At 35.8% G+C, this 16,527-nt stretch overlaps 1 protein-coding gene across 2 annotated transcripts in view; it reads left to right on the top strand.

The window, feature by feature from the left end:
• Positions 1–16,527, top strand: part of LOC5578830 (CD63 antigen) — a 116,350-nt gene that overhangs the window by 61,592 nt on the left and 38,231 nt on the right. For both annotated transcript variants that reach the window (XM_021842184.1, XM_021842185.1), the window contains exon 2: positions 8,809–8,997. In XM_021842184.1, the coding sequence (XP_021697876.1) occupies positions 8,809–8,997 (189 nt within the window). The remainder of the gene's footprint in view (positions 1–8,808; positions 8,998–16,527) is intronic.

Genomic DNA, 16,527 nt, shown 5'->3' with positions numbered 1-16,527 from the left:
CTCACAGGATTCGAACATTCATTAAAGAGCTGGAAAAAATGCTAAAGTAGTTACAAGAACATGCTCTTTCGTATTATTGAATGAAAACAAGAATTCGTTAAACATTTTAGGACCCAGTTGTAGCTGTAAAATTTTCTCTCCATGATATGATATTGATATTGAAACAGCGGTTTTCTCCCAAACGGATTAAAATACCAGATGCTCTTGTTTTTTTTTTATTTGTTGATCAATCGAAAGAAAACTGCTGTTTCAGTTTTCAAAAATGATCGATTCCTACTAGAGCCTTAAGGCAGGAAAGAGGGATGATCAGAAAGGTTCGCATTTTCCATTCTAATTTCCATATAAACGTTCAATGGCGTGTACACAATCGAATTTGTTCCAAACTATTTCATTATTTACTTTGGGTGATGATATAGTCGTTCTGGCACAAACCGAATAGCACCTTACGCTTCTTTACTAGCGCTGCCTTCTCTGTACATTAAACCTAATGTAATAGGAAATAGTGCACTGTATATACTATAGGCCTTTTCATGTGACAGATCCGTCTATGCATTTATTTACATCGGTGGAGGACCGGTGCTAACACGGGCCTGTCATTCTCATAGAAGAAATGTCAAAGTGCTTCCCGATCAGCTGATTTGAGACGTCATTTGAATAGGCCTATAGAGCATGCAATACAGCGCGCTACTTTGGACATTCGGTTTAACGTATAGGAAAGGTAGCGCTAATTAAAACGCGGAAGGCTCTATTTCGTTTAGTGCCAGAACGACTATATTTACCACAACAGATATCTTTGAAGCATGGTCCCCATTGGGGAATCAAGAACATCTACTATCAAAACATCACAAATATAACCAGCAATGAATGCAGGGAGAAAGGTTTCACATTTTTAATTTAACTTTTTCAATACAAGATTGGACCACCCTTCTTAAAAATTATAAACCTAAGATTATCTACAACAATGTTTCATGTAGACGCAAAGCTACCTCATTTCTGTTTACAGTAGTACAATACTGTGATGTCAGGTGCCCAACCTTCGTCTGTTGGTAAACGTAAATAATATCGAGGGAAGAATCAATCAAAAAATCACGGTATTTCAATACATAAAGGTCGACATTATTTGCAAACACGATGTAGAGACAGTGTTTATCTTATCTTTTTCCTTCAGTTAGTCATCTTCTGATGGGCGCGCACATATGTGTACTGTGTATAAGCTACAGTATGCGAATACACCACAACGTGCCGGGGTAAGAAACTCCAAGCCGAGTTTTGTTTATGTTATCTGTTGTGTAGTACGAATTTATAGACTTTTAATTATCTTGAAAAGACAGGAGCGGGGCCGAATCCTCTGTGACCACCACCGCCACCAAATGCGGAAAGGGTTTTGGGCACAGGAAACACTCGGATAATGCGGTTTTTGTAAAGATAACGTGTTGATCTATGTGGAATCGGGTGTTTGAACAAATATCTAGTTTTTACATAGTGAAATAAACCAGAATCCAAATGTTTATGAATTTTTAAATCCTGGTACTATTTTTAAAGGTTAGGTATATCGCCTATACTGCCGTTCTACGCATATGTGTCCCGTGGTCCATAAGGTTTACATAGCACATGGCACATGGGACAAGTAGGCGTAGAAAGGCAATATATCCTCTGTATGAAAATTACGTTTGAATCACCCCTCGACAAATTTTACTTTGGGATAAGCTATTGTTATGTGAATCGATCATTGTGCCTATAAATTGCATTTTTTTTAATCATTTGATTAGTTTGGGTTGACGAGTTAGATGCCTACGTTAGAAAGTTGCAGAAAACACTACATCCTCTCATAGACATCACAGGAAGTTGTATGCGATTAGTGGGAAGGTAATTGCCACAAGGCACGGTTGGTCCACATTCAGGAATTTTTTTTATCTAAAGGGTATGGCGGAGATTGAACTCACAATCTTCTGCTTAGTAAACAGAAGCAGTATCCATAATACCACTGACCCCGTCTGTAAAACCAATAAACTCGTAAGAGACACTTCTCAATCAATGCACACTGGGCCAGGAACAGAATTTAGCCAGACAAAACCTCTAGCGCTTCAGGAGTGCATTTTTTCGGGACGATGTCAAAGGAGATTTATCTTGGATTTATTTGTTCTTTAAATTGATGATAAAAGTTAGATGGAAATTTCGCCTTTTGCAAACTTTTTTTATTTCGCGTCCAAGAGCTTTCGCGTCTTCGACGAAGTTTTAGAACGTGTATAAATACGACAAATTGCCGGAGACACTTAAGTTCTAGGACTTGAAATAACAATGTTATGGTAAAAAAAAGTGTAAATCAGTTTTTTCTTCTACATATAAATAGTATAGATTTTATTTGTTATTTGAAGTCCTAGAACTTTGGTGTCTTCGGCAACTTGTTGTATTTTTACACGTTCTAAAACTTCGTCGAAGACGCGAAAGCTCTTGGACGCGGAATTAAAAAAAGTTTGCAAAAGGTGAAATTTCCATCTAACTTTTATCATCAATTTAAAGAACAAATAAATCCAAAATAAGTCTCCTTTGACACCGTCCCGAAAAAATGCACTCCTGAAGCGCTAGAGATTTTGTCTGGCTAATGTCTGTTCTTGGTCCAGTGTGCAATGATTATTAGGATGGTTCAAAAATTCGTTTTGGCTCCACATCGAATGAGTTTTAGATTGAATTCTGAGTATTTTTTCAAAATTTGAGCTCATTTGGATGAAAACTGAGACTGCACAAGTATGTATGTGAATTAAAAAAAGTGGGAAAAGTGAGCAATGCATTCAATCATCATCATTCATCAAAGTTTTCGCCCATCTGGTCTTGAGGGTTAGAGCTACGCTATAGTGTTAGTTAAATTTGTCAGCCATAACTTTACCGAAGGTCGTTTTCAATTTGGACACCAGAGTAATTAGTTATTGATTTTTGAATGAATTGTTTTCATCCAGGTGAGCTTAATTTTTTGGAGGATACTAAGAATTCGATCTACAATCGAATGAGCAAGTCTTGCAAGAATTGATAAAACAGCAAAATATAAAAATGGGTAACATTTAGCTTTACTCAATAATAAAATTTGAAACAGTATAAATATAAAGAACGGCCCCTATTTTTAAAAGAGGGCAAAATTTATTATTAAACCAATAGAAGATTGAACGCCAAAAATTATTGCGGCATAATACAATGAAAAGACATCAAAAACTGCGTTCAGAATCATCGAAGTGATTGTGCTTCTTCTCCCTGAATGTCGTTTCTCCGAATGTCGGTTCCGCGAATGATCGGTTTTCCCGTTAAGCGGTGCAGTTCAAATAGGTGCTATAATAGTCTTCAGTGGCTGGATAGTGGACGAGAATGAACGATAAGCAATCAATAGAAAAAAGAAAAAAACATGTTGGCAAAAATGCTGAGGACGGTAAAACTCGAAAGAACCGTCATACAAAGTTAAATAAAGAAGGGTGCATATTAGATGGCCAGTTCGTTCACCACCCTGAAATGCATAAAGTTACGACAATTATGAGTACTAAAAACTTTTCGGGGAAGTGGGCTAATCGGGGAAATGGTATATTCGGGGAACTGGCATTCGGAGAACTGGCGTTTGGGGAAACGACATTCAGGGAACCGATATTCGGGGAAAAGTAGCAAAATCCATCGAAGTAACTGCAGTAATCGATTTCTCTTTTCGCTGATAACTTGAGCAGATCAATGTTATCGAATGCCGCCCTTTTGTTAGTTTATTTTAATATCTTGAAAATATACTTCTAAAGAACAGCCTATGCAAAAAATTATTTAAATTTTAAATCAACAATGTTTGTACCTATAATTATGGTTACATCAATCAGCTGGTGGTGATCAATCGAATAGGTTTTCAGCTTAAACGGATGTTTGGTTCTTCAGATCCGTGTTCTTGAAAATTTGAACTTTGGCTTCGATTCATCTTCACCTTAAGCATTTTCACAAATATCAACAATATGTTCCCTTTGCATTGACGTTATTTTTCTTTCAAACCGTTGTTCGATGTCCTTGAAATCTAAATGTGCTCGCTCACCCTACTCGTCTGAAAAACTTGCAAGGTTTGCAGGAAATCTTGCATGATGACAAATCAAAGAATGCATTTTCAATGTAATGTCTATTTTTTTATAGTTAGCCATCATGTAACTTATAAGTTCTTTGTAGTTGTTAGCTCTTTGATTCCCCAGAAAACCAACACAAACAAGTTTGAAATTTTGGTAAGCAGATTTTTCATCAATTGTTAATATGTTATCAAAATCAGTGCTTTTGAATATATTTTGAATTTTAGGCTCATCTCAACTTTCATGTGACTTTGTTTTGAGAAAAGATCCTTTTGATGCTCCTTCACTTTAGAAATTTGGCATTCAGGGTAATGGGGTAGAATCGCAAACACAATGATTTATTTTAGGCAAATCTTTAATTTGTGGATCCCTTCTAAAGTACCGTAAAATCGGGTGTAATTGATCAGAAGGGTGAAATTGATCATCGTATCACACGATTTCATTTATTCGTAATGGTGCACAAATATCAATGTAAGCTGCAGAAAATGAACGTTGTTTGTCGTAACTATTGTCGAATTGTGTGTTGTGAAGTTTTTTGCTTTAAAGAATGTTTATTACTATGAAAATAATGTAAAATTTCAAAATCATGCACGGCGCTGTATTGACAAACACCTATAAACTTCTATTTATAAGCAAGGATTTGAACATGGTATAAACCTGAAAGTTTGTGAGGATGCTTGAGATATATGCCAAAACAAGGTTTCATCACCAAAACTCGTACCAATTAGCTCATATGGTTGAAATAATTAAATTTTTGTTAGATATCATTGAATTCCTTAGGAAATTGCATACATTTAGGCGTTTTCCGCGTAATTCTTGAAATTTAACAATTCGTTATTTATATAAATATTGCATTGTTAAGAATTTGACAAGCATATTCGGATTCAGGAAGCTCAAATTTATCATGTAGAGTTGTTTTGAAAACTAACAATAATGGCATTGACAAGTGATCAATTTCACCCCGAAATGAGATTTTCTGATTTTTTATTTTAGAGATGTTTGTTAACACTTAAATGACATTTGTTAAAAAATTTCGGTACATAAGTCGATGAGGCTCACCTTCGTACTTGTTTTCCTGCATTTAGTTGTTTGACATTGTTAATATTATAGAAAACAGACTAGAAAAACCGTGAAAAATGATCAATTTCACCCGAAATTACGGTACTGCTTGTACTTGTCAATTACCAGTGGAGTGAAGTTTATTTGCTTGTGGCTTGGCATGTTAAAACCACAAATGTTACACAAAAGACTTTTAACCAAATCACATTTTGATTTATCCATTTTCACCTTGCATTGATATTTTACTTTGTTTTTCACTTGAATGAAGAATGTGCGAATGTGCGGTGATGTTTGGAAAGATGATTTTTAGCTACCCACTCGAAAAAAGCAAGTTTGACAACAACAAAAAACAACCGTTTTTTTATCAGCCCACTGCTAAGTAGCCATGTTTTTGTAGTGAGCATCAAACTGTTTGTGAGCCATAGGAAAACGATTCAATTCAGTATTAAATGTTTCAATACAGTACCAGAATAACGGCCTAAAATGAGTTTTATTCACCTAACAGTTTATTTAATAAATTACAATCATTTAATGCACATCTGTTTCTCAAAAATAACGTTTTATACGAAATAGATGAGAAAAACATAAAGGCGCATTTCATTTTCTCTTTTCATACGAACTCTGATGTCAATTTCGCCCATCTTCTCCCCGGGCGCATTTGAGATTGAGTGTAGCAGCAGGGCGCATTTGAAACTGAGAGTGCAGAAGGGCGACAGTGATGATGGTTCGTGTGAAAGAGCGTAGCAAAACGGCGAAGCTGATGATAAACCAGAAAGACGAGGTCTAAACTGAAGGAGATGAAAAACCGAGGGCGCAATCATTCTAAATTTTGATGAATTCTAAAAATGATGCATTTTTATTTATTTTAACATGTTATTCATATTATGAAAATAAATCAAATAGTTTACTACAATGGAAATATTGTAATGGATCATACAAATATGCATCATGCGGTTAAATCGATCAGATACATAATATGTATAGAATTGAAATTATATCCGCTTAACTTCAAACCAATTTTACTGAGAATGTATAAGTTTACACATTCGCCCTAATTCTGACTTTGTATTGAATTTCAAGCGTTTGTAACTGTGTGTCTGCTTAAATTAGCGTACATCTTTTTTCGCCATTTTAGAATGTTTTTCCCGAAACGACTATTTGTTTACTAACATTGAATTGTCTTGAGGAACCACTTCCCAGCGGGAACCGAATATGGTGGTTCGTTTTTTCCCATGGAGTAGTATTGTGGTGCCAGAAGCATGTTTTTGTAAATTGATCTTACCTGTAAATCGTTGGCCAGGTTGTTTTACAATTAATCAATGTGAAATGTACCGATTTTCAATAGCTTCAATTTCAGCATTGTTTATCCTTCAATGTTCAACACCCATAACAAAGCAGTTAACGGCACCATATCGATAGGATGTTCATAAGAATAGTATAGTTATCATACAAGCATAGGATTGATTAAAAATTAGTTCAAAGTCCGTTGATCTGTCAGGGAACATTCATAAACCACATAGACTTTTTTGGAAATCAAGATCCCTCTCCCCCGTCGTGGCCTATTGTCCATATACAAATTAAAAGTTACGTGGTTTATGGAGAGCTTGATCTAAAATTCGATATTGTAAACAAGAAACAAAATAACCTGCAAGGGGTCCTCCATAAATCACGTGGTTATATTGTTGGTAGTTTTCATCCCCCTTCCCCTTGTGTCATTTTTATTTTTATTTACATGAATCGTAACCTTTGAACAGACCCCCCCCCATTAAAATGAACACGCAATTTATGGACAGTTCCATAGTATAGTAAAAGGGTTGTTCATAAACCACGATATTTCTGGAGAGATAGTTGCTGAATGGTAGAATCACAAAAATCGCATATTTCAACCATTTATATCAAATATTCCATAATTTGCAATACTTTAAAAATGGGAAGGATACAAAAAGGAGGGGGTGGGGAGTCCATACAAATCTTAATACAACTCTTCATATTGAATTTCAATTTTAATACATAATATGGCATATCAATTCTGCTGTCCTGAAAATAAAACACTGTGTCGGGTTATTGATTAGATTAGATTTTTAAATAAAAAATGCAAGATTTTCAAGTATATTTTAAAAATGACCTGGGGCAGACACGAAAATTCTGAAAAAAACCATTGGTTTTGTTTATTTTTATACTTTCAAGCCCGGGGTGTCCGGTCTCTGTGCATTCAGATCGACTTTTTTGTCGAACAGTGTAAGCCTTTGGAAGGAATTTGAAGACACACATTATAAATAGTAAGACGTGTATTTAACATATTCGATCAATGAAGCCATAATTCGGAACATCTTCTGGATGTTTGACTGTAACTACCGTAACATTGCCGTGCCTTGGTAATTTAACCTTCCGAACTATCAAGACTTCCACCGCTTCCAAGAACAGACAGGTTGTGATGCGAGTATTTGTGCGTGGGTTTTATGTTTGTGATTCTACTAGCTTGTACCTACATGTTCCTCCGGGAGGAAGCGCTCTCGATGCAGCCAAAACAAACTTTTTACGACGTGTAAAAATCACATCACCATCAATATCTCCATATAATCTCTGCGGCAGCCTTAGTGCGAGTTCTCGCAATTCGGTATTTAGTGGAGATGCAACTTAAACAACACTGCTGCAACTACTTTTGAGCGCCGACACTCTTGGGACCTGACTATAAAACCAATGTGCAGTCCATTACGCATTCCCGACCAGTGGATTATAACAAAATTGTAACAGAGTACAACATATAAGAACATACAACAAAATATATTGTAATTTTGGCTGACTAATACAGGTCGGACTCGATTATCCGGAGACTCGATTATCCAGAATTTGCTTTTTGATGTTCTTGTTTTTCAGTTTTTATTCATAAATTTGAGATAATTTAGTACTGCAATATACAATATGAATGGTTTTGCAGTTTTGAACGTTTTCAAGAAAAGGGAGGTTTGAAAAAGTGTTTATTTTGTCAAAAATTTTATTTTATTGCAAAGACCTCTACTGTTCCTAGAAATAATTTCTGTCTACGCCACCGCAGCATATAAATAAAACAACGGAAAAAGATAATATTTAAGTTCTTTCATCGAAGATTTCAATTTTTGTTGTTAGAGATTCGATTATCCGGAGTGAAAAAAAAAAATCGATAGTCCGGATAATCGAGTCCGACCTGTTGTTAAAATATCAAAAATTTTAACAAATTTTCAACTACATTACACAAATTGAAACAAAATATGTTATATTCAAATTGATTCAATTTAACTATAAAAAAATAAATGAGTTATAACAAAATTTGTCTTTGCATGACCTAAAACTGATCATGTATATGCAATAGCTTTCTGATTCTTTATAGCAATAATTATGTATCTTTATAAACAATTTCAAAAGAGCCTTTGTTAGTATAAGTGATATTGTTTCAATTTGGTTAAAGATTCTTCAGCCTACTCAGAGGACTTCTAATTATTAAAAAAAATACAATTAAACAAAAGTAGTTATTTATAGAATTATTTATAGAAAATTGTAGTATAATTGTGACAAAATTTTGTTGTAATCCACACGGGTCGGGTTCCTGGTTTGACGATGGTTGCACATGGCCTGATTTACGAGCAATTGCATTTAAATTCCTGATCTCTCTTTATTCTTCCCTTGAACCGGGGAACAGATTTGTGGTGGCGCCCAGCTGGTGATTGGCGCGTTCCTGTTATGGACCCATCGACAGTATTCGGCCATAGTTAACGACCAGTTTTGGGAACCCTTCGCCGTCATCATCGCACTGGGACTAGTTGCCCAACTGATCTGCTACTTCGGATGGACGTCCACGAGCAAAAAGCACCGATGCTACTTAGGAACGGTAAGTTTGAGAACATCGTATTCTGACGGTTTTTTTTTGAATAGCGATTCATTAGACAGATAAGAAGCCTGTGCATTGTCAGTTACTAAGATACCATTTGATGCGACCGCATTGCATCTTAGTAGGCCGTCCTTATCTTATCTTTACACGAGTGCTGACAGATGCGAATTGTTGAAGAGTAGGTGCTCGAGATTCTATGATTGCTAGGATGGGTTTAACCATAGATGACGGTTTCTTTTAGTCGCACTAGTGGCTTTTTACGGACGTTTTGCAAAACGTCACAACATATTTTTACCATGAAACATGATTTTACCATCTATGTATTTACCATTGATTCACAGCTAGTTTTTGTCCATAAAATCCCTTACATCTACATTAGCGCTAGTGAACCTATATTAGCATTACCGAGAGAAATTATTTTTCATTCAATCATCAGCAATCATCAAAAGTTAAAAACCAGTTTTGTCGTTTAAATTTCAAACAATCCTTATGAAAGTCTATCATCGTATTTCATTGGATTGCAATGATAGATTTTTTTGAGGATTGCTTCGATTTTGAGCCAAAAAACTTGTTTTAAAAATTTGTAAAATGGTGAAGGTTATTTTCCTCTTAAATTAAATAAATGGAGAATTATGATAAAAAAATACATCAAGCGAAAGCTTTTGATCTATTCTTAAATTCCAATCCAAATCCAATCCAAATCCATCCAAATCCAATCCAAATCCAATCCAAATCCAATCCAAATCCAATCCAAATCCAATCCAAATCCAATCCAAATCCAATCCAAATCCAATCCAAATCCAATCCAAATCCAATCCAAATCCAATCCAAATCCAATCCAAATCCAATCCAAATCCAATCCAAATCCAATCCAAATCCAATCCAAATCCAATCCAAATCCAATCCAAATCCAATCCAAATCCAATCCAAATCCAATCCAAATCCAATCCAAATCCAATCCAAATCCAATCCAAATCCAATCCAAATCCAATCCAAATCCAATCCAAATCCAATCCAATCCAATCCCAAATCCAATCCAAATCCAATCCAAATCCAATCCAAATCCAATCCAAATCCAATCCAAATCCAATCCAAATCCAATCCAAATCCAATCCAAATCCAATCCAAATCCAATCCAAATCCAATCCAAATCCAATCCAAATCCAATCCAAATCCAATCCAAATCCAATCCAAATCCAATCCAAATCCAATCCAAATCCAATCCAAATCCAAATCCAAATCCAATCCAAATCCAATCCAAATCCAATCCAAATCCAATCCAAATCCAATCCAAATCCAATCCAAATCCAATCCAAATCCAATCCAAATCCAATCCAATCCAATCCAATCCAAATCCAATCCAAATCCAATCCAAATCCAATCCAAATCCAATCCAAATCCAATCCAAATCCAATCCAAATCCAATCCAAATCCAATCCAAATCCAATCCAAATCCAATCCAAATCCAATCCAAATCCAATCCAAATCCAATCCAAATCCAATCCAAATCCAATCCAAATCCAATCCAATCCAATCCAAATCCAATCCAAATCCAATCCAAATCCAATCCAAATCCAATCCAAATCCAATCCAAATCAATCCAAATCCAATCCAAATCCAATCCAAATCCATCCAAATCCAATCCAAATCCAATCCAAATCCAATCCAAATCCAATCCAAATCCAATCCAAATCCAATCCAATCCAATCCAAATCCAATCCAAATCCAATCCAAATCCAATCCAAATCCAATCCAAATCCAATCCAAATCCAATCCAAATCCAATCCAATCCAATCCAAATCCAATCCAAATCCAATCCAAATCCAATCCAAATCCAATCCAAATCCAATCCAAATCAATCCAATCCAAATCCAATCCAAATCCAATCCAAATCCAATCCAAATCCAATCCAAATCCAATCCAAATCCAATCCAAATCCAATCCAAATCCAATCCAAATCCAATCCAAATCCAATCCAAATCCAATCCAAATCCAATCCAAATCCCAATCCAAATCCAATCCAAATCCAATCCAAATCCAATCCAAATCCAATCCAAATCCAATCCAAATCCAATCCAAATCCAATCCAAATCCAATCCAAATCCATCCAAATCCAATCAATCCAAATCCAATCCAAATCCAATCCAAATCCATCCAAATCCAATCCAAATCCAATTCCCAAATCCATCCAAATCCAATCCAAATCCAATCCCAAATCCAATCCAAATCCAATCCAAATCCAATCCAAATCCAATCCAAATCCAATCCAAATCCAATCCAAATCCAATCCAAATCCAATCCAAATCCAATCCAAATCCAATCCAATCCAATCCAATCCAAATCCAAATCCCCAATCCAAATCCAATCCAAATCCAATCCAAATCCATCCAAATCCAATCCAAATCCAATCCAAATCCAATCCAATCCAATCCAAATCCAATCCAAATCCAATCCAAATCCAATCCAAATCCAATCCAAATCCAATCCAAATCCAATCCAAATCCAATCCAAAATCCAATCCAAATCCAATCCAATCCAATCCAAATCCCAATCCCAAATCCAATCCAAATCCAATCCAAATCCCATCCAAATCCAATCCAAATCCAATCCAAATCCATCCAAATCCATCCAAATCCAATCCAATCCAATCCAAATCCAATCCAAATCCAATCCAAATGCCAATCCAAATCCAAATCCAATCCAATCCAATCCAAATCCAATCCAAATCCAATCCAAATCCAATCCAAATCCAATCCAAATCCAATCCAAATCCAATCCAAATCCAATCCAAATCCAATCCAAATCCAATCCAAAAATCCAATCCACCAATCCAATCCAATCAATCCAATCCAACAAATCCAATCCAAATCCAATCCAAATCCAATCCAAATCCAATCCAAATCCAATCCAAATCCATCCAAATCCAATCCAAATCCAATCCAAATCCAATCCAATCCAATCCAAATCCCAATCCAAATCCAATCCAAATCCAATCCAAATCCAATCCAAATCCAATCCAAATCCAATCAAATCCAATCCAAATCCAATCCAAATCCAATCCAAATCCAATCCAAATCCAATCCAAATCCAATCCAAATCCAATCCAATCCAATCCAAATCCAATCCAAATCCAATCCAAATCCAATCCAAATCCAATCCAAATCCATCCAATCCCAAATCCAATCCAAATCCAATCCAAATCCAATCCAAATCCAATCCAAATCCAATCCAAATCCAATCCAAATCCAATCCAAATCCAATCCAAATCCAATCCAATCCACATCCAAATCCAATCCAAATCCAATCCCAAATCCAATCCAAATCCAATCCACATTCCATCCAAATCCAATCCAAATCCAATCCAAATCAATCCAAATCCAATCCAAATCCCAACAATCCAATCCCAAATCCAATCCAAATCCAATCCAAATCCAATCCAAAATCCAATCCAAATCCATCCAAAATCCAATCCAAAATCCAATCCGAAATCCGAATCCAAATCCAGATCCAAACCATCCAAATCCACTCCAAATCCAATCCAAATCCAATCCAAATCCAATCCAAATCCAATCCAAATCCCAATCCAAATCTCAATCCAAATCCAATCCAAATCCCAATCCAATTCCAATCCAAAATCCAATCCACCATCCAATCCAAATCCAATCCAAATCCAATCCAAATCCAATCCAAATCCCAATCCAAATCCAATCCCAAATCAATCCAAATCCAATCCAAATCCAATCCAAATCAATCCAAATCCAATCCAATCCAATCCAATCCAAATCCAATCCAAATCCAATCCAAATCCAATCAATCCAATCCAAATCCAATCCCAAATCCAATCCAATCCATCCAATCCAATCCAAATCCAATCCAAATCCAATCCAAATCCAATCCAAATCCAATCCAAATCCAATCCAAATCCAATCCAAATCCAATCCAAATCCAATCCAAATCCAATCCAAATCCAATCCAAATCCAATCCAAATCCAATCCAAATCCAATCCAAATCCAATCCAAATCCAATCCAAATCCAATCCAAATCCAATCCAAATCCAATCCAAATCCAATCCAAATCCAATCCAAATCCAATCCAAATCCAATCCAAATCCAATCCAAATCCAATCCAAATCCAATCCAAATCCAATCCAAATCCAATCCAAATCCAATCCAAATCCAATCCAAATCCAATCCAAATCCAATCCAAATCCAATCCAAATCCAATCCAAATCCAATCCAAATCCAATCCAATCCAATCCAATCCAATCCAAATCCAATCCAAATCCAATCCAAATCCAATCCAAATCCAATCCAAATCCAATCCAAATCCAATCCAAATCCAATCCAAATCCAATCCAAATCCAAATCCAATCCAATCCAATCCAAATCCAATCCAAATCCAATCCAATCCAATCCAAATCCAATCCAAATCCAATCCAAATCCAATCCAAATCCAATCCAAATCCAATCCAAATCCAATCCAAATCCAATCCAAATCCAATCCAAATCCAATCCAAATCCAATCCAAATCCAATCCAAATCCAATCCAAATCCAATCCAAATCCAATCCAAATCCAATCCAAATCCAATCCAAATCCAATCCAAATCCAATCCAAATCCAATCCAAATCCAATCCAAATCCAATCCAAATCCAATCCAAATCCAATCCAAATCCAATCCAAATCCAATCCAAATCCAATCCAAATCCAATCCAAATCCAATCCAAATCCAATCCAAATCCAATCCAAATCCAATCCAAATCCAATCCAAATCCAATCCAAATCCAATCCAAATCCAATCCAAATCCAATCCAAATCCAATCCAAATCCAATCCAAATCCAATCCAAATCCAATCCAAATCCAATCCAAATCCAATCCAAATCCAATCCAAATCCAATCCAAATCCAATCCAAATCCAATCCAAATCCAATCCAAATCCAATCCAAATCCCAATCCAAATCCAATCCCAAATCCAATCCAAATCCAATCCAAATCCAATCAAATCCAATCCAAATCCAATCCAAATCCAATCCAAATCCAATCCAAATCCAATCCAAATCCAATCCAAATCCAATCCAATCCAATCCAAATCCAATCCCAAATCCAATCCAAATCCAATCCAAATCCAATCCAAATCCAATCCAAATCCAATCCAAATCCAATCCAAATCCAATCCAAATCCAATCCAAATCCAATCCAAATCCAATCCAAATCCAATCCAAATCCAATCCAAATCCAATCCAAATCCAATCCAAATCCAATCCAAATCCAATCCAAATCCCAATCCAAATCCAATCCAAATCCAATCCAAATCCAATCCAAATCCAATCCAAATCCAATCCAAATCCAATCCAATCCAAATCCAATCCAAATCCAATCCAAATCCAATCCAAATCCAATCCAAATCCAATCCAAATCCAATCAATCCAATCCAAATCCAATCCAAATCCAATCCAAATCCAATCCAAATCCAATCCAAATCCAATCAAATCCAATCCAAATCCAATCCAAATCCAATCCAAATCCAATCCAAATCCAATCCAAATCCAATCCAAATCCAATCCAAATCCAATCCAAATCCAATCCAAATCCAATCCAAATCCAATCCAAATCCAATCCAAATCCAATCCAAATCCAATCCAAATCCAATCCAAATCCAATCCAAATCCAATCAAATCCAATCCAAATCCAATCCAAATCCAATCCAAATCCAATCCAAATCCAATCCAAATCCAATCCAAATCCAATCCAAATCCAATCCAAATCCAATCCAAATCCAATCCAAATCCAATCCAAATCCAATCCAAATCCAATCCAAATCCAATCCAAATCCAATCCAAATCCAATCCAAATCCAATCCAAATCCAATCCAAATCCAATCCAAATCCAATCCAAATCCAATCCAAATCCAATCCAAATCCAATCCAAATCCAATCCAAATCCAATCCAAATCCAATCCAAATCCAATCCAAATCCAATCCAAATCCAATCCAAATCCAATCCAAATCCAATCCAAATCCAATCCAAATCCAATCCAAATCCAATCCAAATCCAATCCAAATCCAATCCAAATCCAATCCAAATCCAATCCAAATCCAATCCAAATCCAATCCAAATCCAATCCAAATCCAATCCAAATCCAATCCAAATCCAATCCAAATCCAATCCAAATCCAATCCAAATCCAATCCAAATCCAATCCAAATCCAATCCAAATCCAATCCAAATCCAATCCAAATCCAATCCAAATCCAATCCAAATCCAATCCAAATCCATCCAATCCAATCCAAATCCAATCCAAATCCAATCCAAATCCAATCCAAATCCAATCCAAATCCAATCCAAATCCAATCCAAATCCAATCCAAATCCAATCCAAATCCAATCCAAATCCAATCCAAATCCAATCCAAATCCAATCCAAATCCAATCCAAATCCAATCCAAATCCAATCCAAATCCAATCCAAATCCAATCCAAATCCAATCCAAATCCAATCCAAATCCAATCCAAATCCAATCCAAATCCAATCCAAATCCAATCCAAATCCAATCCAAATCCAATCAAATCCAATCCAAATCCAATCCAAATCCAATCCAAATCCAATCCAAATCCAATCCAAATCCAATCCAAATCCAATCCAAATCCAATCCAAATCCAATCCAAATCCAATCCAAATCCAATCCAAATCCAATCCAAATCCAATCCAAATCCAATCCAAATCCAATCCAAATCCAATCCAAATCCAATCCAAATCCAATCCAAATCCAATCCAAATCCAATCCAAATCCAATCCAAATCCCAATCCAAATCCAATCCAAATCCAATCCAAATCCAATCCAAATCCAATCCAAATCCAATCCAAATCCAATCCAAATCCAATCCAAATCCAATCCAAATCCAATCCAAATCCAATCCAAATCCAATCCAATCCAATCCAAATCCAATCCAAATCCAATCCAAATCCAATCCAAATCCAATCCGAATCCAATCCAATCAAATCCAAATCCAATTCAAATCCATTCCAAATCCGATCCAAATCCAATCCAAATCCAATCCAATCCAAATCCATCTACTAGAAATCAACGATAAATTAGCGTTAAAAATAATGAGCCAACCAAAAAATGAGACAGCTGCATGTATTTAGGTGACTTACCCCATTTATATAATCTATTTAAGAGAACTCCGGGTATTGATTCACCATGTTAGTCTCATATTTCAATGAAGAATCCGCATTATCCATTCAAATGCAATTCGTATGTATAGAGTTTATTTTCTTCAATGTTGGTCACGATTTATCAATTAATAGTCGTAAAAACGTGCCAGGGTTCAAAATTTCTTTGTTAGAGACCGAACTTTCTATAAATCGAATTTTGGTTCGTGACCCTTGGATACATTTATTTACCGAATATCAATGATTTGAAAAAAGCTATGCATGTGTGAACATTGTTGCCCATTTAAAAGAACACGTTTTGTCCGTTAACGAACGTTGCGCTGTCAATTAACATATAATAATTGGCTGAAGAGAAGTACC

The sequence above is a fragment of the Aedes aegypti genome, chromosome 2 (assembly GCF_002204515.2).
Source record: "Aedes aegypti strain LVP_AGWG chromosome 2, AaegL5.0 Primary Assembly, whole genome shotgun sequence".
NCBI classification, from domain to species: Eukaryota; Metazoa; Arthropoda; class Insecta; order Diptera; family Culicidae; genus Aedes; species Aedes aegypti.
This window is presented reverse-complemented; position numbering and strand designations above follow the sequence as displayed.